General features: G+C 32.2%; 1 protein-coding gene across 5 annotated transcripts in view; it reads left to right on the top strand.

Moving 5' to 3' along the window:
* LOC148602111 (uncharacterized) overlaps nucleotides 1-21,743 on the top strand; it is a 41,289-nt gene that overhangs the window by 8,069 nt on the left and 11,477 nt on the right. For all 5 annotated transcript variants that reach the window (XM_088556932.1, XM_088556934.1, XM_088556931.1 and 2 more), the window contains 12 exons: nucleotides 411-581; nucleotides 2,158-2,279; nucleotides 3,311-3,421; nucleotides 5,248-5,346; nucleotides 6,695-6,992; nucleotides 11,693-11,734; nucleotides 13,154-13,381; nucleotides 14,125-14,311; nucleotides 15,631-15,737; nucleotides 16,861-17,055; nucleotides 17,440-17,618; nucleotides 20,879-20,980. In XM_088556932.1, the coding sequence (XP_088413058.1) occupies nucleotides 411-581; nucleotides 2,158-2,279; nucleotides 3,311-3,421; nucleotides 5,248-5,346; nucleotides 6,695-6,992; nucleotides 11,693-11,734; nucleotides 13,154-13,381; nucleotides 14,125-14,311; nucleotides 15,631-15,737; nucleotides 16,861-17,055; nucleotides 17,440-17,618; nucleotides 20,879-20,980 (1,841 nt within the window). The remainder of the gene's footprint in view (nucleotides 1-410; nucleotides 582-2,157; nucleotides 2,280-3,310; nucleotides 3,422-5,247; nucleotides 5,347-6,694; nucleotides 6,993-11,692; nucleotides 11,735-13,153; nucleotides 13,382-14,124; nucleotides 14,312-15,630; nucleotides 15,738-16,860; nucleotides 17,056-17,439; nucleotides 17,619-20,878; nucleotides 20,981-21,743) is intronic.

Raw genomic sequence — 21,743 nt, 5'->3', positions numbered from 1 at the left:
ATTATGTTAGTTACTTAATGTTCTTTATTGTGTTTGCCTAATTTTCCATGTGTGGTCTTTGTCCCTGGGTTACATTCTTTTGATTTCCAGTAGAATCTTGGTTTCCTTGATTACACACTGATCTTAAAATTTCTCTTTGACATCAGCAGTATAACAACATATATCAACATAATCGATGCAATGCAAATTTTGTCGCTCCTGAGCGGGATTTGAACCCCTTCTCTTCTCTGACTTCTATGGCAACACCACCTGCACTTAAAAGTCCCTTTCTCCGACTTCTATGGCAACACTGCCTGTACATAAAGTCCTATGTCCAATGCTTTAGACCACTCGGCCAACTAGGCTATATAAAAATATTGCTTTCATTAACGGAATGATACTTTGTCATAAATAAAATCTATATGTTACAGATATTGGAAGGATTAAGTCCATCAAAGATATTGATGGAGGCATAGCTGAGGTTGAATGGCCTTCAAAAGAGGTAACCCAGATGTCTTGTGGTAACAATGGATTATTAGAGATAAAACTTGTCGAACCACACCATGTTGGACATGTTTATATAGACCATCTACCTGTAGCAGGTAAAATTAATTTGTTAATTATACCCTCATTAATAAAGTTCAGGTTTTGATATGAATTACATGAGTAATGTGATCATCTACCTCGTAAGGACAACTCCTAGCTCAATTGATGGATTTTGATGAAATTTTCATGAAGGTTAAGTATTATGTGGATTATGTGTATGAAATAAGTTAGTTATTGCTAATATTTTTTAAGTATCTGTATTTTACAGCAAACAATTGAAAATTAAATGGAAATCATGAAATGCAAATAAATATAGAAGTCAATGAGATCTGTTCATTTTTCCATGAAATTAAAATGTCATAATGTGCTTAGTTTCTGAAAATATAAAAAATTCTTCTTAATCTGAAAAAATGATCAAACCAGAACTCTACTAGTGCATGCATGTTCGTGAATTAACTAATTTGACAACTGTATTACATCATGTATAGTGTTTAAGGGATTAGTTTTTGTGATTTCTATTTTTTTTTATTCTGTGATTCTGTCAAGCTGGTCTTTACATATATAGTGTTAAAAATATTTTCATGGGTACTATTAGTACACCACAAATAATGCATTTTTAGACATATATGTGCTAATAATTTATACTTTATATCACTAATAGTTATCAAAGCTATATGTAGCAATGGAGACATAAGGTCTCATGTAAATCTTTCCTTGTTTAAATGTGCTATAAATCACATGCTTATGTTTGGGATAATGTAAAGTGAATGAGCACAAATTTTAGATAGTCATAGAGATAGTTTAAGGAGAGTCAATTTATGACCTTGTGCCTTTGAAATTTCATTTAATTGGGCCCTGAAATTTCAATCATTTTAGTTAACACTTGAATGTTGACTTCTCCTCGTGTGGACCTTTGATCTGAAACTTGCAAAAGTCCAGGACCCTCCACTCTTGAAAGTAAATTTGAACCCCTGTTTCAGTTTTCTTTAGTTAAGGATCTCTCTAATGGAACTTAAGTAGCTGTCTTTGTAAGATTCGTGCAAAATCTGAAAAATGTTTGTAACTAAGTTGTTTTATGGGTCTATACTATGAAATCTGTGATTATTCATTCAAATCTGCCTGCTCTTAGGAGATAATCAACATTGAAAATCCAATAGATTCTATTGCATTTGAGTGTCATTTACAGAGTTATCTCCCTTAATTTTGAAATCTACAGTGCATTCTATATAATTTTTATCTCTTAAGAACATGGATTATATGAAAAACTGAATGTTAATTTCTCTTTACTATGCCAATTAAAAAAAAAATGTCAAAATGAAAATATGTTAATATTTTACCCATGAATCATTTTGCGTGATTCTTAGCTGGAGTGCTACTTTAAAAATGTTAAACTGCACTAATTTTCTGTATGTCTTATTATAGTTGCAGTCTTGACAAATTGACAAGTTGGTATGGCAAATATTTTGAAGTTTCTCCACTGATGTCTGGCAAATAATAATTGAATGTTGCCAAAGTATTGTTCTGTACTTTTTAATTGACCCTTCAAATTAAAATTTTCTTACCTAGAGGACTAAATGTCTGGTCTTAAAGTTTGAACTTTAATAAAACTGTAAATGTAAATTTCTGTTTTAGATTTGTCAGCACCCATTAATTTTTGTATCAACATTGGTGATAAAGTCTGTATTGATATCAATATTGACACCTTTCAAGGCTTGATGCAAGATTATGGTGGCTGGAACAATGAAATGGAAAAGGTACCAGTATATATATATATATATATATATATATATATATATATATATATATATATATATATATATTACATGAATTGTAAGTTGATACAGAAGCAAATGGAAATAAATTTGTTTACAACAATCAACTTTGTGTGTTTACTGATGGGAGAATTAGTATCGGGGATAGTAATGATGATAAAGAGTGTGCAACATCAATGATAAAATCAGAGGTGTTCTAGTACAAAAATGAAAACTGCCAATGACGTAAAAATGTAAAAAATAATATAACTGGAAGTTACAGAACAGATTTCTCAGTTTGTATTGGACATTTGTTACATTAGATATTTGTTACATTAGTTTTGCATGATGACTTGTTCCATGTCTTTCTGGTTCGTCTGCTTCCTATTCATTATACAACTTGATTTTGCAGTAATGATTGAGTGGTTGAATGGGGGTATTCTCAGTAAGAAGAAGCCTGTAACATTTAGTTCTATATAAAAGCCCATAAACTACTGATACATAAATATTTTCTCCTCTGGAAAGTGTCGAACTACTTTATATATTGCTGTAGATCATTATCATAAAATATAGCACTTCCATCAATAAAGCACAGAAAACTGATGTGGCATAAAAATTGTCAGGTGACTTAAACAAAGTTAAAAAAGCAAAAAAACTGTAGCAATTATATGTAAAACAAACAGGAATAAGGGTAACAATAAAATTGCCAAACACTAATCCGATTCATAATCAAGTTAAGTCCAAAATAAATCTGGCAAAACTGATATTTCACTATCAGAGATTAGCTGGTATTCATAGCTAGTACAGTGAAATCTGTTTAAACCTAGTTTATTTTTGAACTGAATGATATTTTTGGCTAAACAATGGTTTGATCAATATGTATCAGTTTAAAGAGGTTTAAAATGATGTAAGACATCATACTGTCTGCTTTAGACAGGTTTTTGATTTAGATTTGAACAAACTGAAACAGGTTTCACATGAGATCTACACAGAAACTGAAACTAAACAAAGAACTTGTGTATTGTCTTTTACAGATCATAGGAGAAACCGGAACTGTGTTAAGCTTCCCACAACAACTACAATGTGAGGTCTTCTTCGATTCAGTCGGAAGAAGTTGGCATGTGTATATAGCAACTTTGACCAAGGTTACAACTTGTTTACAGCACTCAAATTCCTGTTAGACAACAATTTTGTTTGCTTTTGTGACATCGTTTAATGTCAAGTTATTGGAATTCTCGTGGGGACCAATTGTTCCATACCTATTTCTGTATTGTTAAGAATCACAATTTATAGTTAAATTAAATACAGACCTTTCCAAACAACATTTGGTTGAAAAATTTAATAACACCTTCAGGTATTTGAATGATAAATTGGCTCTTAACAATGATGACTTCAAACTTGAATAAAGGCTCTTCTAATAACATTTGGTAGAAAAATTTGATAACACCTTCAGATATTTGGACAATAAATTGGACTGTTAACAACAATGACTTCAGTATTTGTACTCAACTGGTTTTTGACATAGCAATGTTGAGACCAAAAAGAAATCAAAAGTATCCAGGAGGCAATAAATATTACTGTGAACACTGCTTTGTTATTCAAGTGGAAAGAGCTATTTTCAAAGAACTTCAAAGAAAGGGGTTCAAATTTGTTTTTTCAAAATTTGAAGGTCCTTGCCTTTTTCATGTTTCAAATCAATTGTCCAGTTGAGAAAAATGAATTGACTTCAATATAGTGAGATGGAGACGTTTAATCCAAGGGCTTAGTGGATTAAATTTCAAAGGTCCTGGATCAGAAATTGATAATCCCAGACCTTGGATAACTATTAATTTGAATCTCTGAACCGATATGGTCAGTAGAACCTGTGCCTAAAATCTTTCCATATAAAACTTAATGATAAGGGCCATAGAGCAGTCTTCACAACTAACTTTTTAGTTCACAGGCTCGAAATACATTTTTCAGAAATTTTGACAAGCCGTGGGCCTCGCACTACTGCTTAACGGTCAAGACTGCTTAGTGACGATCAGTACCAAGCAGGCTCTGTACCCATTGTTCCAAGAGAAAAATGTTTCTTGAAATGTTTAATACCATATAAATAGGTGTTTGTACAGCTACATATATTACCTGTAAACTATTGGTAAACTAATCAAGTTACAATATTTTAGTTCAATAACAAAATATAAATTGCCCCTGTGACGAAAGTTGGGAGCATCTTGATTTAAACCTCTTCGTCCATTTGTCTCAGAGTCAGGTACATGATTTGCCCAGATGTCTCATCTCACAAATTTTGAGATACAGCTTTGAAATTTTGAAGGATGTTTATACACATAATGGAGATGTTCCAACCAATAACATTCTATTAAAATTTCACAAATAGGTAACTAATGATGGCGAATTGAAGTTCAGAATGTCAATAAAAATGGTCTGTTTCTACTGCTTGTTCAATTTAATGACTACAGTACCTGAACTGATCTGTGTAACAAAAATTGCGATTGGTCATTGATCACTGGTCAGTTTCCAGTCAGTCATCGATCCGGTCCATTAAACTGGTGATCGCATCATGTGACCACGAAGCGGTTACTGTATTTTATGGTTTTTATTGTCTTCTTTGTCAATTTTACACATATTTACATAATGTAATAGATTTAAGCATCAATTTATACTTTTATTTTACATTTCTTTTATTTTGAACAAATATTACGTCATTTTATGTAACAAAACTGCGATCAGATCGGTCACTGGTCATTAGTCATCGATCCGCCAGCAATCACTCAGTCAACAGTCACCGATCCATCAAATCATTGCGCAGATTGGTTCAGGGACTGTACATAGTATAAGTCCTAAATAATATGATTGTGCTTAGCTCATGTATAAATGAAAATTGATATTGTGTGTTTTACAGTAGAGATGCTTGGACAAACATATGTTTCAATGTAATGGACTTCTCGGATCCTCATGCTTTTTATTTCAGTTATCCATACCCAGTGTTGGTGATACAGTAAGAGTTATTGCAGATGTTGGACTTTTAAGGAGAAGACAGCGGCACTTATGGCAGGAAAGCATGAGAAATGTATGTTTAGATATACCAGAAGTTATCTTTTTCTGATATTTATTGTATTATGTATGATCATTTTCGGTGTTGAGTTTTTGTCGTTTATTAAGTTTCAAATCTGTTAATACTGTTTTTTTTCACTATGTCCTGGAGTATATAGGGGCAACTATTTCGCTGTATGTGTGTTACTGCTCAATGAATTTTAGTGGAACTTTAAAGGACAAAAATACAGACATGTCAGACTTTTATATATCCACACTAGCTTGAAAATGTGAAGAATTGCTTAGAAAGACATTTGATGTCAGAAGCTTGTAGGGAGAGATAATCCAACTTAATTTTGAATGAATTTGAGTCTATATTTTATTCTGTATGATTGCATTTGATCACTGTTTCCTTGATTTTTTTTGTTTTGTTTTGTTTTTGTTTATGTGTTTTCTTTTTTAAAGTTTCCTTTCAGAATTACTTCTGTTCTATATATTAAGATAGATTCCAAACATTCCCATGTTCATGAAGCTTAACTAAGAATCATGTGAATTTGAACATAGCATTTGCAGGAACTTTTTGTGAGTTTTTTTCTTGAGGTTCTGTGAAGGTTACTTACCTTTGCTTTTTTTGGATATTTTTGTTGTTGTTTTAGTCAAAGCTGATTAATCGAATATTTGATTTGATAATGTTTTCTGTTCGGACACCTTAGTTTTCAAATTATGTAAACTTTGCTTTTTAATAAGAATTATTTTATTATTAGGGCCCGCCACTTTTGCCCTATAGTGATTTCTCTGTCCGTCCGTGCCTGGGTCCATCAATACGTCGACCCGTCCCTTACAAATCATGTCCAGGCTGTAACTTTTTTGTCCTTTAATGCAGGCTTTTGATATTTGGCATATGGGTTCTATCAAATTAATTTATATGGCTTAATTATCATGGCAGGGCTTACAGAGATGGATTCCAATGATTTCTGGTTTGACATAAATGAAAACAAGAAGATTAAAGTTGGTACTCAACAAAAAATGCTCCCAATTTTTACTTTAATTGCTTGTTTACTCTCGTTTCTTTGTACATATTGTTTTGGTTATTTTATGTTCTTTGTTGTCTGTGTCTGTTTTCTATGTCTGGTGTTTGTCCTTTGATTACATTCTTTTGATTTCCGCTAGAATCTTGGTTCTCTTGATTACTCTTCTTCAACAGAATTGAGAACACAAAAACATTTTTAAATTTCAAATGTTTGTTTGTTTGTTTTTTTTTATTATTTCTTTATATTTATAATATCTGAAATGGAAAAAAAAAGAGTATAGACCAATACTTCAACTTTTTAATCTTAATCTTTGTACTAGAACATCAAGAGATATAACATCAGTCTTTTATATAGTTGCTTGGGAAACTAGGCAGAGTGGATAGCATGGATGAGGATGGCATTCTCGTGGTCCAATTTTCTCCAAAGGCTAAGTTTTCATTCAGTCAGTCATGTGTTATTGTGACTGAAGAAGATACTGTGCACCAGAGTTATTTGTCTTTATCATCATCATCTTCATCTACATCTTTGACTGGTGGAGTACCAGAAATAGTAACTTCAACAGGGAACCAACCATCATTCTACCCACCAACTGAGGTTACTAAAGAAATTGTTGTGAAAGCTAAAGATCTGTCATGTGATGACAATTCAGAAGGTAAATTGTAGTTTTCTGAATAAGATTTCTACCCGTATTAGTTTAGATATTAAATGAAAAAAATTAGTAATGAGAATGTCTACTCAGGAATGAAGGGTTAAAGATGGAAACTTCAAAGTTATGTGGTATTTGTTAATTCCAGAAGAAAACCTATTAATACTGGACCAAGAAACAGGATACATTGGGCTTATGCAAATTCCATAATAGGGCCATGTTAGCTATTGCCATCACTATGTGCTCATCATCTGTCATTGTTGTCCATGGTAATCATCATCATCTGTTGTCATCTGTTAACTAAATTCTTCTCCTTGTCTTCCCCTTTGAAACTACTTAAGACAGATTGTAACCAAACTTTGCATGAATGTTTCCTAGAGTATTTTTTAACAATTCATGTGTGAAGATTTTTGATCTGGTAAAAACATTGCAGCCATTACTGAAAATAAACCATTGGGGACAAATTGCAGAATTTTGCAAATAAATCAAAACAGTTGAGTTTAACTAAAATCTGGCACTCAGGGATAAAATTGTTCAGCATGTTGGGATGAACCTATGCTGAAATTTTCAAAAACTAAAAGTGTGTCTACACTTGCCCTAGGTGAACAAATTTCAACATTCTCTGGGCATATCATGCTGTGCTCTACAAGCTCTTTATTATTTGTCCTTTAATGACCTTGTCTTGTCTTTTTTTTGTCTATTGGAAAATTTGAAGCTGTTTCTTTATTTCAAACATTCTAGGCCTCTCTATCAAAATCAAGTGGTAGCTCCCTTGTATGAGTTATAGTCGTCAAAGTGGCCTTTTTTGAATAAAAAGGAAAGCAGTTTAGAAATATGAAATAATTAGTTAAGTTCTTTTCCGTCTTAGAATCAGGCAAAATGTATATAAGGTGTGGCACATGAAGGAAAAAACACAGCAGAGATTTTATTGCATTAACCAATTAATTATACCTAATGACCACCATAAATAACCATCAAAGTGTTTGTAAAATTTGCCTTTTTAAGATATTGATAGGTCAAATTTAGTTGATGCACTATGGAAAAATGGTGGGAATAAGTTCCTGCACTATTTCCCTATTCCCTATATAAGCAGTCAAAAAATATCTATGCCACAAATGCTTCAGGATAAACTTAAATAGTGTTTTGGTTGCTTTCTAGATGTACTGAATATATTTTAGGCAAAAGGGAGAGAAAATGATGTGCCACCCATTGCCTTATTCTGACACAGAATGGTACTAATAAATGTAAAAAATAAATAGACAAATTGAAGTGACATAATTGGAATTGTTTGTATGTCAAATAAACAAACATACACTACAAGTGGTCATTTATCATTTGGAGCATTTATCTATTGTGTTTTTGTTTGTCTTGTGATAAAACACATGCTAGGAATGTTTTTTTTTTATTATGATTTTTTTTCAGCATACACTTAAACTCAAGCTTGGGGTGTTCATTTATGGTCCATTTGGTGAGCATGCCACTAGGTATCTTATATTTGTAAAACCTGAACATCTCAATGAGTGTAAATCAATAAATTCTTTGAAGTGATTCACTTTTTGTAAGTTTTTTTATTTTTTTTTGTCACTTTATATTTCAGAGAGAACAGAGAGGATTTATTTTGAGCCATTATGCATCTGATCATCTTATCATCCTTCATCTAAATTTATCTACTTCTTCAAGATGATATTAGGAGTTTCTACGAAATTCAGCATGTACCATTTGTTATAACTTCTTGCTTATATAGAAATTCATGCAGTTTCCCAGGGATGGCTGTAGTGTCAGTCTCTGTATGAATCAGGCAGTGGGTGAAAAATCATATAAAAAAACCCATAATTTTGAATGTTTAATTTGCATCATTGCAATCAATGAAAATGAACATTTTAAGGGCAGATAACTCAGTCGTAAACCTCATTTTTGTAACATTCTATTGAAAAATTTCTGTGCAAATTCAGTGATGCAAAGATCAAATAATGGTCTTTCAAATAAAGAAAGCATCCTTGAATGAATTTATATTGTCAGATCAGTGGGTTTTAACATGTATGTATTTGATTTTTCCCATTTTGCCCGATTCTTACAAAAACTTACCCTTGATTTCTAATGCATTCAGCTGAACCTCATGCCAGTCAAAGTTTATTTCTTGGTTTTCTGGCTTTTTTCATGCAAAAATATAAGAAGGAAATGCTTCCTTTTGATGTACACTGAACGAACTGATTGGCTTGTTAAGTCATTCCCACTTTGATGGGAAGACTTTTGCCCTGTCCATTAGTCTGTATATTTGTCTGTCTGTTCATCACAATTTTGTAAGCACAACTCCTTAGAAGCTCTTAAACCAAATTTAATGAAACTTTGTAGGTGTAAATTGGGGACACTATATGATTATGTAGTTGTGCATATTATGAGGATTTTTTAATCTACTGAGTTTTGTCTCTTTTAACTGAAATGTTATGAAATATACCACGTGCACTGAATCAGATTATAACTATTATAGAATTATAGAAGTTTACAGATTATAGAAGTATAACTCTTCAGAAACTACTAAACAAAATTCCATGAAACTTGGAAGCTAATTAAAACCTTACATGTATAGTTTTGTATATTTCCAATCTTTAGCACCACAAAAGTGAAAAAAAGTCAAAGATAGTCTAATGGTAACTCCAATCAAAAGTCTTCACAAGGGTGATGTCACAAACAGTTAAGAATTCTCTCAGACATATGTATTTTTTTTAAGTTTTGTGGTGCTTTAAGCTAGGGCCAAGAATATCTTATCGTCTGAAATTTGTAGTAGTAATCCTTTTGAACATCAAAATGTCATGGATTATAGCACTAAAGCAGATTTTAATTACAACTCCTGAGACTACTGATCCTAATTTTATGAAACTTTGTAGGTAGTAAGGAATTGTGCATAATGTCATTAAACTTTAATCCTCTAATTACATGTTGGTGTTTTGTCCCTTATAAATTTTCCAAAATGTACAAATGAGCAAAATTGTCATATTGCAATATGCTTCTGAAACTAATTCAACTGAATCTCATGAAACTTGGTATGGATTGGTACTCATTTCTAACTGAAGCGCAAGTTTTTATAATACCTCAATATATTTTTCATTTTCTTTAATACATTGCATGAAATGAGGGGGTGACATACATTTTTTGAAGGGAAAAACAAAGTTTAATTTACATTGTAAATCTGTTTCCCTGCCAAAGTATGAAACACCTTGAAGCATTTAATTAAGTTAACATTTTTTTTATGATAAAACTCTCTACTTTGATATTGTTATAACTGACAAATTCATACAGCCTATATATTGCCCTAATTTTAAGGTGCTATTTCATTTATTTTACCCAGCCTAACATTGATAAAGCCTTTGTTATTGGATACTTCAGCTGTTGTTGATAATTTTTTTAATGGTTTTGAACCTTGTTGTGGGTAAAGGCCTAAAACTTAGTGGAAAATAAATAATTTTAAAATTGGCTGTTGATAATGTAAGCTCCACTGCTAATAGAGTATGTAAGTCTCGTCACATGACTCTGTGGTTTCATGAGAATGGATCCTCGTCTACCATTCACATGCATGGAGATTCATCATTATCATACATTTGTAGCATTGCACGAGTTCAATTTAAATAGCAAAATATTTTTTTGTGTAAAAATACTGATAAAAAATGACAAATATCTAGTTCTATAGGATATTAATGTGAAGAAAAGCATAAAGTACAAGATTTTGCATTGTGATGCAGCGTTTGGATTTCCTGGAAGTAAACAATAAAATGCAGATCGGTCTTCAGATTTTAATATGTTCCACATCAGAAATTCTGGAGAGGAAAGTGGATCTAGAACAAGACTTACAAACCCTATGAAAACTTAATAAAACTTGCAGTAGAAATATGTTATTTTTCAGCTTTCTGTGAGAAGTTCTACATCTAAAATATAAGTCTTAAAGTTATTGTTCAAAATTGAATTATATAACTACCATACAGGATTTATAATTTAATGCTTAGATCTAGAATATGTGGGAATAGAATGGCTTAATAATTTACTATTCAAATTTTGATTCTTTATCGAATTGAAACTGAATTAATTGAGTAAAATAAGTATGGATTTTATTTCTATGTTCAACTGGACTTGCAGTTGTGTTCATGAAATATAATCTGAAATTAAAATTTTTCTCAACTTACCCATTCTTCAAGTTTTATTTGGACTTAAATACACTCTTGCTTAAAATTGGAAATATGAGAATAATATTTTAAAATAAAATAAATAATAAATGAATTACTTTAGAATATAGAATTAGGACCATAAGTAGCTTCATACTATTTTGGTATATATGGCAGTCAGAATGGCCTAGCTTGTAACCTTAGCTGTGCAAGGTTTCTTTATTATGTGTATGTTGTTTTATATTGCCAGTAAAGACATTAATTTTCTGGGGTGGCTAAGGATTCTCATACAAACAAAAAAAAACATTTTTATAACCACTTAGTTTTTCTACAGGCCAGAATTCCTTTTTTTCTTAGAAGATATTAAAATTTATGTTGAAAATATATGTCCTGAAATCAAAACCCTTCCCCCAGAAAATTCAATGTTTGTTGCCTATGAGTATAAAGAATCAATTCTTGCACTGAATCAGTGTATAATTTTCTGGTCACCTTTAAACTTTTTCAGTAATTCATGTATATTTCATTATTAATTGATATATTCAATTTTTTTAGATGAATTTTCAAGTGATGATGAACTTACCCATCATATAAATGGTAAGATTACAACTTAAATTGATCTCCATTGTAAGAGTCAGTTTTTAATTATCTCAAGCTTTTATCTATAAATAGATGTTTAAAATTCCATTGGCTGTGTTCTATTTTTAGAAACAACTTCCCTGTATTATAGAACTACATTCAGAACTGAAACAAGCAAATTTTTGATTTTTTCTTTCCTCAAGGCTAATGAGTGCTTCAAGTGAGTTTTTACTGCTTTAATTCTTTCAATTCTTCAGTTACAGATTATGTTAAGTTAGCATTATATGAAATTGCATCAAATTGAAAGTTGATTGCATGAAATAACATTTTTGTTCAATGTGTTCAATTATTCTATGTGGTTTTGTTTTGGTTTTATTTAAAAATGTCTTGTTGGAAAACCAGGATTTTTTCCCTAATTTTAGTGGGTTGCATATACTGTGGGTCCGTCACAGAGGTAGTCCCTTACTTTATACCAGTATATAAAGATGTGCTGTTTGAACCCAGCAGGCATAACTGGGTCTATTTTTTCTAGAGTTGAAATATATGATTGGGTCATATATTTTCTTATGTCATTTCTGAGCTTTATTATATTTCAATGGGTCATATTTTTATGATTTAAGAACGTAGACCTAGGGTAAGGGACACAACTCATACAAATCAGTGGAGTGTTTGTATTCAGCATTTTACATAAATCTCATGGAAGCTTCAAAGTAACTTGGACTGTTCTGTTTCATAGGAAAGCTTGATGGGCTTTGGTGAAATTGAATATGAAACAAACATATCACTGATTTCAAGAGTTATGTCCCCTACCCTAGTTCTACCTCCTTAAATGCATAATTTGTTGCTAAGACAAACTTTCCTATTATCACCAATTAAATTTCAATTAGTGTCTGTTGCAGCTGATAGCCATCGATAAAATGTTTGTTTTATCTTAATTGATACTGTAAGGGTGACGATTTGATATATTACAGATGTAAGGGATTTGATGAAAAGATTAAACAATTATGTGGTTTTCTGCAACCTGCTGGAGACCTTTGTTTTCATTTATCTTCACATAATTCAAACTGTTGTAGAATAAATGAATGGGTATGTTTTTCGCTCTCAAATGTATGTATGAATGGGACTGATTTTGATGCTAGACATATATATGAATGGGGGTGGTTTTCCAGCTCCAGCTGCACTCCTGTACCCAACAGGGGAGGGGAGGGGTATCCACCTTCTATGAATAAACATGCACATGCACCTGCATTTTAATTGTCTTAAATATACTGCAACAGAAGTTATAAGGAAACAAGATACTGGTAAATCCTTTTGATATCCTTTCCCCTTCCCTGAAATTATATAGGAATAAACTCGTAATCATTCAATTTTTATTGAAATTAATATATTTTTTGTCTATAAGCAATTTAACTGTATCAAAAGTACCTTCTGTTGTAGATTCAATGGTTATTGCCCCTGGTTTGCGTGTTGTGAGAGGACGTGATTGGAAATGGAAGAACCAAGATGGAGGAGAAGGTTACCTTGGAACGGTCCACCAGTTACCCAATAAGGGATCCTGTCCAGATAAATGTGTGACAGTGATTTGGGATGGGGGATCTAGGAATACCTACAGAGCAGGGTTTGAGGGAAGCTATGATTTAAGAATATATGATACATCTGGAGTGGGTATGTATTTGAGGTGGAATAACTGGTTAATGTAGTTAGGTCAGAGACATGTAATTAAAGAGAGAAGAAACTTGTTAATTAGCGAGTTTATTGATAAAATTATAACATGGCAGAGAACGAGATTCCCTAACTTTCCACTTGTTTTTTAAACTACTTTTTCCCCTTTTGATGGAATGATCTGAAATAAATTGAAGCAAATGACCAGAAAACTTAAAATTGGAAACTAAATATTTTAATTGTCTTTAAAAGTTGTAATTGATTAATTTGGAAATAATGAATTTAATTTTGAATTATTTTCAAATCAGGTGTTTTTTTTTTATTATTAGATTTTAGTTAGTTGCAAATATCTTTAATAGCGTATTACAGGTCTATTAGACTCCATTATATACTGAGAAAGTACTCATTCATGGACACCAATTTTCTTTGATTAGGAAAGATTCACAAGTTCATGGATTCTTGAATTCATGGTTTTGAGGTTTTAAGTATACACATCATTGGAAATCTCCTTTTTGTTTATAACCAAATTTCGAGGTTTGGCCTACCAACGAAAACCACAGAATTTGGTACCCCAAAAACACTAGTACTTTCACAGTAATATATATTTTTATACAAGACCCATTTCTTTAAAGTACTGTTGTTTGTTGCTCTCATGTTCTGTGAAATTTGGACTTTGGTAAAATTTAAGTTCATAGAAAGTGTATACTGTATGTGAACCTCTAACAAAATCTTGATTCTTTTTAAAGCTGGAAATATGCACAAAGGTAAGAAGTGTACTGAGCCAACATGTGAAGATGAAGAAGATGAGATAATGGGTTTTGCTTGGCAATGTTTTGACAACAAGGACATGATTCTTTGTAATACCTGTTACCATGGAGACAAGGGAAACATTAATAGTCCATTTCTCAGGATAGAGTACCCAGGTCACAAAGGGTAAGAAATTCCATGTAGTTACAGAGCATCTTTCGTAGTATACCCAGCATAGTTGTGAAAGGGTTATACAGTCCCTGAACCAATCCGTCCAACTATAATTGGAATCCTTCATTGGTCACTGTTCAGTTTCTGATCAGTCATCAATCCAATTAACTGGTAGTCACTTCCTTTTTACATCACAATACTGATGATTGGTAAATGATAAATATCTGTTTTTTCATTCTTTTTTTAATGTTTTGCAACATATTTACTAACTGATATAAATTTAGAGATAAACTTAATTACTTTTCTTTTATATTTGTTTTTTTTTAAGGAAATATCAAATGTGAATTTGATATTTTAAATTCATTAATAAATAATATGGCACTACATTGGATTCATTCCAATGAAAATTCTGAAATTTACATTAATCAAACATCTATCATTTTCATAGCACAACTGCCATCTGATTGGTCATCGGTGATCGATCAGTCAGCAATCATTCATCCAGAGGTCATCAACCCATCAAACAGTTGTGTAGATCAGTTTAGGGACTGTAGTAATGTTTGTCCACTTCATTTGTAAATTCAGTTGTGATTTAAGTAGCTGTCTCCCTACATAGTGTTGGAAAATTAGAATTAAAGTGATTGACTGGAAAAAAGTCTTATTTATAATGTAATAAGGTAGCTTCTGGACAAAGTTTTTTTTCATAAGGCCAGGCTCTATGTAAGAAAGGTGGAAAGAGTTGATATTAGCAAGCAGCAGAGGTGGTTACTTTTATAGATTCAGCATAATTTCTACATATTTTCAGTCTTTCCAGAGGTTCAGTTTTTTTCCAGACATTTGGTCCTGTGATGACATACTATTTTCAGGACTGAATCAAGTTTTACCGTCCACTTTGACCTGAATCAAGAATGACTAATCCGGACTTCCTGTCTGGCGTTCTGGATTTTTTTTACCGATCCTCTCATATTTTTACTGGTGATATCTGACAGTCCGACAAACCTTCAGAAAGACTGTATTTTGACTGCAATTAAGGCTCTACAGAGTGTGAATATCTCCATAGCTTTCTAAGAAAATTAAAGTGCATCTCATTCGGATTTTTTTTCTCCAAAAAAATAAAAAAGATTATCAAAAACCAATATCTCAGAAGTGCAAGGAGATACTATTGATTGTATATTTCAAAAGGTATATTTTTATGCACCAGCTATGTAGTATTGAAGTAGCATTTGCCAGTTAGAAATGTCTTCGCCTTGACCTATATCAACTCAAGGACATGTAGTGATTTTTACAATAAATAGTTAAAACATACAAAATATTCTTTCATCATTACATTTTAGCGTTAAGGTTCCAAAACGTCAGATGTCACAGAGACCAAAATTACTTGGAATAGATGTGGGTGCTAAAGTAGAAAGGGGAGGTAACTGGAGATGGGCAAATCAAGATGGTAAGCTAGTGTACACAGAAAGTACATGTGTAGATGTACAAATTGATCATTGTGTAGTCATTAAATACATGCTTTTTTGAAAATGTATTGATTAAACCATTGAAACATGCTTTGAAGTGAGATTAACTTGCTACTAGAAGTTACTCATGCAAAAACTATATATAAAAGTTAGGCATGCAGAAGAAGAATTCTATGATCTATGATGACATGCCCATGCTATGCAAAGTCATTGTAAACTGTATACATCACATTTTTGCCTTTATGTTGAGTAGGATCATTTTACATTATTTCCTATGATTCTGATAACTTGCGATAATTAATAAAAAATCAGCGGTGTAAAATTAGTTGTAAGTTATGATGTCATAATAGAGTTAAGTATTGTGACATCACAACTTACGACTAATTTTACTCTTATGATTTTTTTGTGAAAAGGGCTGCTGAACCTTACAACCTGGGATTATGTTTTATTGTGAGGTTTTATGTGATATCCTCTGAACAGTTTTGTGTCTGTCCTTCTGTCTATCTGTCCCCAATGGTTTTCAGTTGATAACTTGAGAAAGGGTCTTTGTATTGTTTAAAACTTTGCACAATTGTTCAGTACAATAAAATACAGCTTACTTTTTATTTTCAGAAAAATATTGTTTATGAGTTTTGAACATTTTGCCATCCCCCTTTCGCCATTACCTGGTGTGGTATCACTTTATATCCAATTAATGCTCTATTATTCCTTTTCAAAAGCAGGAGCTGTAGTTTTTGTGTTCTTTTACAATGTACTAGCATTTACCTTCTTTATTCATGACAACCATACAATTTTAGCCTTCCCAAGACAATGGATGGAACTTCCACAAGTAGAAGCTTTACTAAGATGGGTGTTGTCTCTTTGGCATTTAGTCAATGTATTTGCTTGGAGCTATGGAAAGCCTACCTACTTTTTGTCATCTAATAAATGTCCCATGTCTGCACTGTGACTAAAACAGATTTTTTGTAAGTTAAAATTAAATAACATAACTTTTTCCATGAGAAATAATGCGGACATTGCCAGCAGATTTTCACTTGTAAATTATTGGGAAGATATTACAAGTGAAAAACATGAAAGAACTGACTTATTTTTTTTTATTAATAGGTGGACCTGGACAGCAGGGTCAGGTGATTGCTCTTGTGAACTTCAGTCTGGATACAGATCGTGATGCTGCTGAAGTGACCTGGAATAATGATCATACTAACATCTATAGATTGGGCTATGAAGGAATGGTGGATATTAAATGTGTGGCTCCTGGGAATCCAAAGTTTTACTATCCAATGCATCTCCCTGAGTTAAGTAAGTTGTGTTTGACACTTGATCTTTCCACTATGATTGATTCAAGTTTTCAATTCTTTTAGGTGTGTTACTTTCCTGAGCCTGTGTCTGTAGATTCTCATGTTGAAAACAGAAAAAATGTGTTCAGGTTTAAGGAGGTAGACCTAAGGTAAGGGACACAACTCTAACAAATCATTGGAAGGTTTGTATTCAGCATTTGACATCATTCTCATGTAAGCATCAAAGTAACTTGGACTGATTTCATTCTGTTTCATTGATGAAATTTAATATGATACGAACATATCACTGATTTCAAGAGTTATGTCCCTTATCCTAGGTCAACCTCCTTAAGGTTCTAATAAAACAATTGGTTCAGAAAATGAATTTAAGATTTATATTTGATAGAAATGCCTGAAGAACCAGTTCATATCCCTGAACCAGAACAAGAGCCAAGCCCAGTTGGATCAGATAGTGTTCCAGATGGTCGACTAAAGCCAGGAGATAAAATACAGATTGGAGTTGATCCTGATGTCCTCCAATCTATACATAAAGAAATGAAGCTTTGGAGGGAATCAATGATGGATGTATGTTAATACCTCAATTTTCAAATCCTTGTTTAAGGACTTTGTTTATATCTTTGTTGTATGGTTACATGCATTGGAAGCTCGGGATAACTTAAAGTGAGCTTTGGATCTCACAGATATTCCCCGTGCACACGAAGTTTGGGAGGATATATAGTAATCCTCTGTCTGTCTGTGTGTCTGTTGGTCTATCCCCATTTCTTGTCAGCGCAACTCATTTCTAAACTGCTCACAGGATTTTGATAAAAATTTTTTAGGGAGTTTTGGATTGTAAGTAGATGTGCATGAAGGAATTTGATTATTTACTGTCGGAAGACTCCAAAGGGAGGTATTTTAACTTAAGGGTTTTATATGTTAAAACTTCAACAATGCAACTCCTCTTAAACTGCTCAAGGAATTCACATGAAATTTTAAAGGAAGGTTAAGTATTATTTGTAGATGTGCATTAAGGAATATAATTACTGTCGGATGATTTAAATTGACAAGGTTTTAACATGTAAAACCCTTAAGTTGGATTATCTCCCTCTGGAGTCAGTTTAAGAGAAGTAGGACTGACAATATCAATATAAATCTAGCTAGTTTTCTTAGTGGTTTAAATAGCTCTCTATGTAGAAAATAGTTCTACATTTTACCATGTTGTCCTACTTTTTTACCGCTGACCACCCTCTTGATTTTTTTAACACTTGTGTCTTTAAAATTTGAATAGCTATCATTTAGCTGATCAGTTATGACAAGATTATCATTAGTGACATACAGCTAATCAAATATGACATCCTTTTGCCTCCTTTTGCCTCCTTGCTCCTTTCGAACAACAATGACAAAAGTTACCTCCTAGTAATTATTACTAGGTTCAGCTCAAATTTATGCAAAGGGAGATAATTCAAATTGTGTTTAAAATTAAAGAAGAATTGAGATAAATGAATTCTATCTATTCAATGTTGAAATCACGTCAGTTCTCAATCTGGAAACAAGGTTGAAAAATGGTATTGAATGAAAATTGAAATGACATGGAAATTTGACGTTGAATCAACGTTACGTTATGACTTAAATTCCACATATAAAATTTACTTAACATCCATGTTGAATTAAGGCTGATCCTTAATGGCAGTGATTGAGATGAAATAGGCCATGTTATCACCAAGAAGTTTTTTATTTATCTTTCATCTTAGTGATGCAACAAAAAAATTTCTTGTACATGTATATTTAGTGTATTTTGTTGAATCCTGCTCAACATCACATGCCTTTGAAACAATTGTGAATTAAAATACCTTCTCTTTAAGTTGGAACCACATTCAGTTTAGAGCATACCAATAAAATTTGATCTCAATATAAAGTACAAATAAATAAAGGTAGGAATCTGTATCCTTTAAATCTTTGAAAGTTTAAACTGATATGGCAATAATTGAACTTTGTAAACCTTCATTATTGTTTTTTTTTGTAATATATTTAAATCTTATCTCATTGCACTCACAGTTACAAAAGCCTTTCATTGCTATATATACATATTATATTTGAAATATACAACTTTTTTCGACAGTATCTGCCCATTCAACTAGTTCAACATAAGATGAAAGTAAACAGTCTTTCAAAGTAGATTTTATGTAAACAATAATATACATGTATCAAAAACATTTCTTATAAGTTCTGTGAATAGAAAGTTTTTGTGTAACAACTTGTTTCTTTATCCACCAAAGTGAAAACTCTGACCTTGCATCTCTGAAATAAAAGTATATTTTCTTTACAATTATGCTTTAGATAAATAGAACTCTATTTAATGTGATAGACTCTAATTTTTAAAATTACTACTTTTACATAATTTGATGTACATATAATTCATGCATGCAATTTGTGCATTGTCCATCTGTCAATTTTTTTCAAGATTTATAAAAATTGAATTGGTTATTTGGTCCCAATTATACTAATATTCCGGATTGAAATAGAGTTGCTAAAAGCCCTTGTAAAATCATGTGCAATTTTTGTTTCAATTTGATACTGTTGGCTTAACAACATTCTAGAGCTAGTGAAGAAACTTTATATACATCTACATATTATGCCTGAGATCCCTAAATATCATCACATTCCATTGATCAGTTAGGGAGGTATTGGGTTCGGAAGATACAAGAACTTACAAAGAGACAATTATAGGAGGTGACGTGCCGGTTATGATTTCTATATGTTCAGCAAAGGAATATGAAGACTAATGAATTCATCCTTGAGTTTGTAATATTAATAACATATTTAATATGTACTTACAAGAGCAGGTGTGATTACATTGTAAACTCTTCCAAGTGTTACAAATTCTTTCTGTACAATATTTGTTATCCGTGGCATTGAAGACTGTAACTTCTTTTCAACAACTCAGTGCTACTTAAGTGTCCTGGAATTAAAGGTGTATTTGATAAATCCGATAAAAAGCAAAATGTATATAAAACAGAAAACATCTCCTAGCAATAATCCGAATTGAATAATTTATCATCATGGAATAAAGTCAGCATCGCATCAGGATTCCTCCCCCTTTTTTCGAATAACACTAATTATACTAAATTTATCATTATTAACACAAACTAAGATTATAAATAAGCAATCTTGTCACATGTATTATAAAGTAACTCACTGTGAAAGAAATGGCTCAATCTGCTCTGTAATCGATGTTTTCTTCTCGTTCTTCGCAATCCGAGTTTGTTTACATCTTCAAATTTGAAGATAGCAGACTGTCGAAAAGCGCTTGTGCGGAGTGAAATTTAAAAATGCTATTCGGAAGTCCTCAGTCATTTCTGTTAGATTATATCATACAAGCTGAAAGGCAGAGTAGTTCCGATTGCATTTAGTACACATTGGTGGTAAATTTCAAAATTATTTACAAAGTTTGTTCTATCACATTTGACAAGTAATCAGCCTCAGTGTAATTTCAATGTTTTACAACACTTCACAACTATTTATACTCACTTTAGAATACTGAACTTTTCCATATCAGTAAGCTTTTTTATTATTTCTATAATATGACTGAAGTGGAAAAACCGTGGATGAATCCATGTTGAAATTATTGACACTATTTCACCGTTGATACAACGTTGACACATCCACGTGGATTTCATCGACGTGGAAACAACATAGACATTTCGTCGAAACATCAACATGGAATTTATCCACATGGATACAACGTGGAATTGATGTTGATCCATGTCACCACCAAATATCCACCATATTTCTATGTTGATTCAAGTGGAGTGCCTGCTGGGATGTTAATTTCTTTTTTTTTTCAGCTGATTGGGAAAACTGGAGTAGTACAAGGTATTGATGGTATGACTGTTTCTGCCAACTTTGATGGAGAAAGGTTAAATTTACATGAAATGGCTCTGAAGAAGGTTAGTTGATTCCCAGACCTGTAAATGCCTTAGTGGCATAAGGGTAGTGTGATAGTGTGTCTGAGAAGTACAATGCAGGTCTGTTAGATTGGTCAGTTGTCGTTGTCCTGCAATGAATAAAATATCTGCCATAGGACATTAAACCTCAATCAACCAATCAATTCCCTATGACACTTTGAATAGGCCTTAAGTTAAATTTTTTAATCCATTGGCCCAAACCATATTTTAAAGTTGTCTATTTGAATATTACCGGCCAGTAAAGAAACTTTTACAGGCCAATCAGCAATTGTACTAGCCTTGGACTTTAGACTTAATTATTTGTTGTGAAGCCTGAATTTAGTGGCTTCAAATAGCCTAGAACAATATATAACATACATGGGTGTATAGTTAAGAGGGTGAGCAGTTTGTAACCCTGAGAAAATCACTGTCACCTGGAGGCAAATAAACTCTCTATCACCCTCTTAGCTATGTTATTCACTTTATTATACTGAATGTTCCTTTTTCTTGTTTACACCAAAACCAACAATCAGATTTGTATGTTTTCAAAAATTTCTTATGCATTAATCATGCATTTTACCCACATGCTTCCTGCTTCAAATATCAAGCATTGTTATAGACAACTTTATGAAAGAAAAATATTCTTACCCAAATTTTCATCCTCCATCCTGGGATGACTGTAAGGGCCAACTTAGCATCTGCTAAAATTAGTAAAGCTAATTTTTACTATATAACGAGATTAGGTACGGTGAATATGTCAAAGAGA

Source organism: Perna viridis, chromosome 12 (assembly GCF_037379345.1).
Source record: "Perna viridis isolate PV_CMFRI_1.1 ecotype Kerala chromosome 12, ASM3737934v1, whole genome shotgun sequence".
Lineage (NCBI taxonomy): Eukaryota > Metazoa > Mollusca > Bivalvia > Mytilida > Mytilidae > Perna > Perna viridis.
The sequence above is the reverse complement of the archived record's forward strand: the minus strand, read 5'-3'. Positions and strand labels throughout refer to the sequence as shown.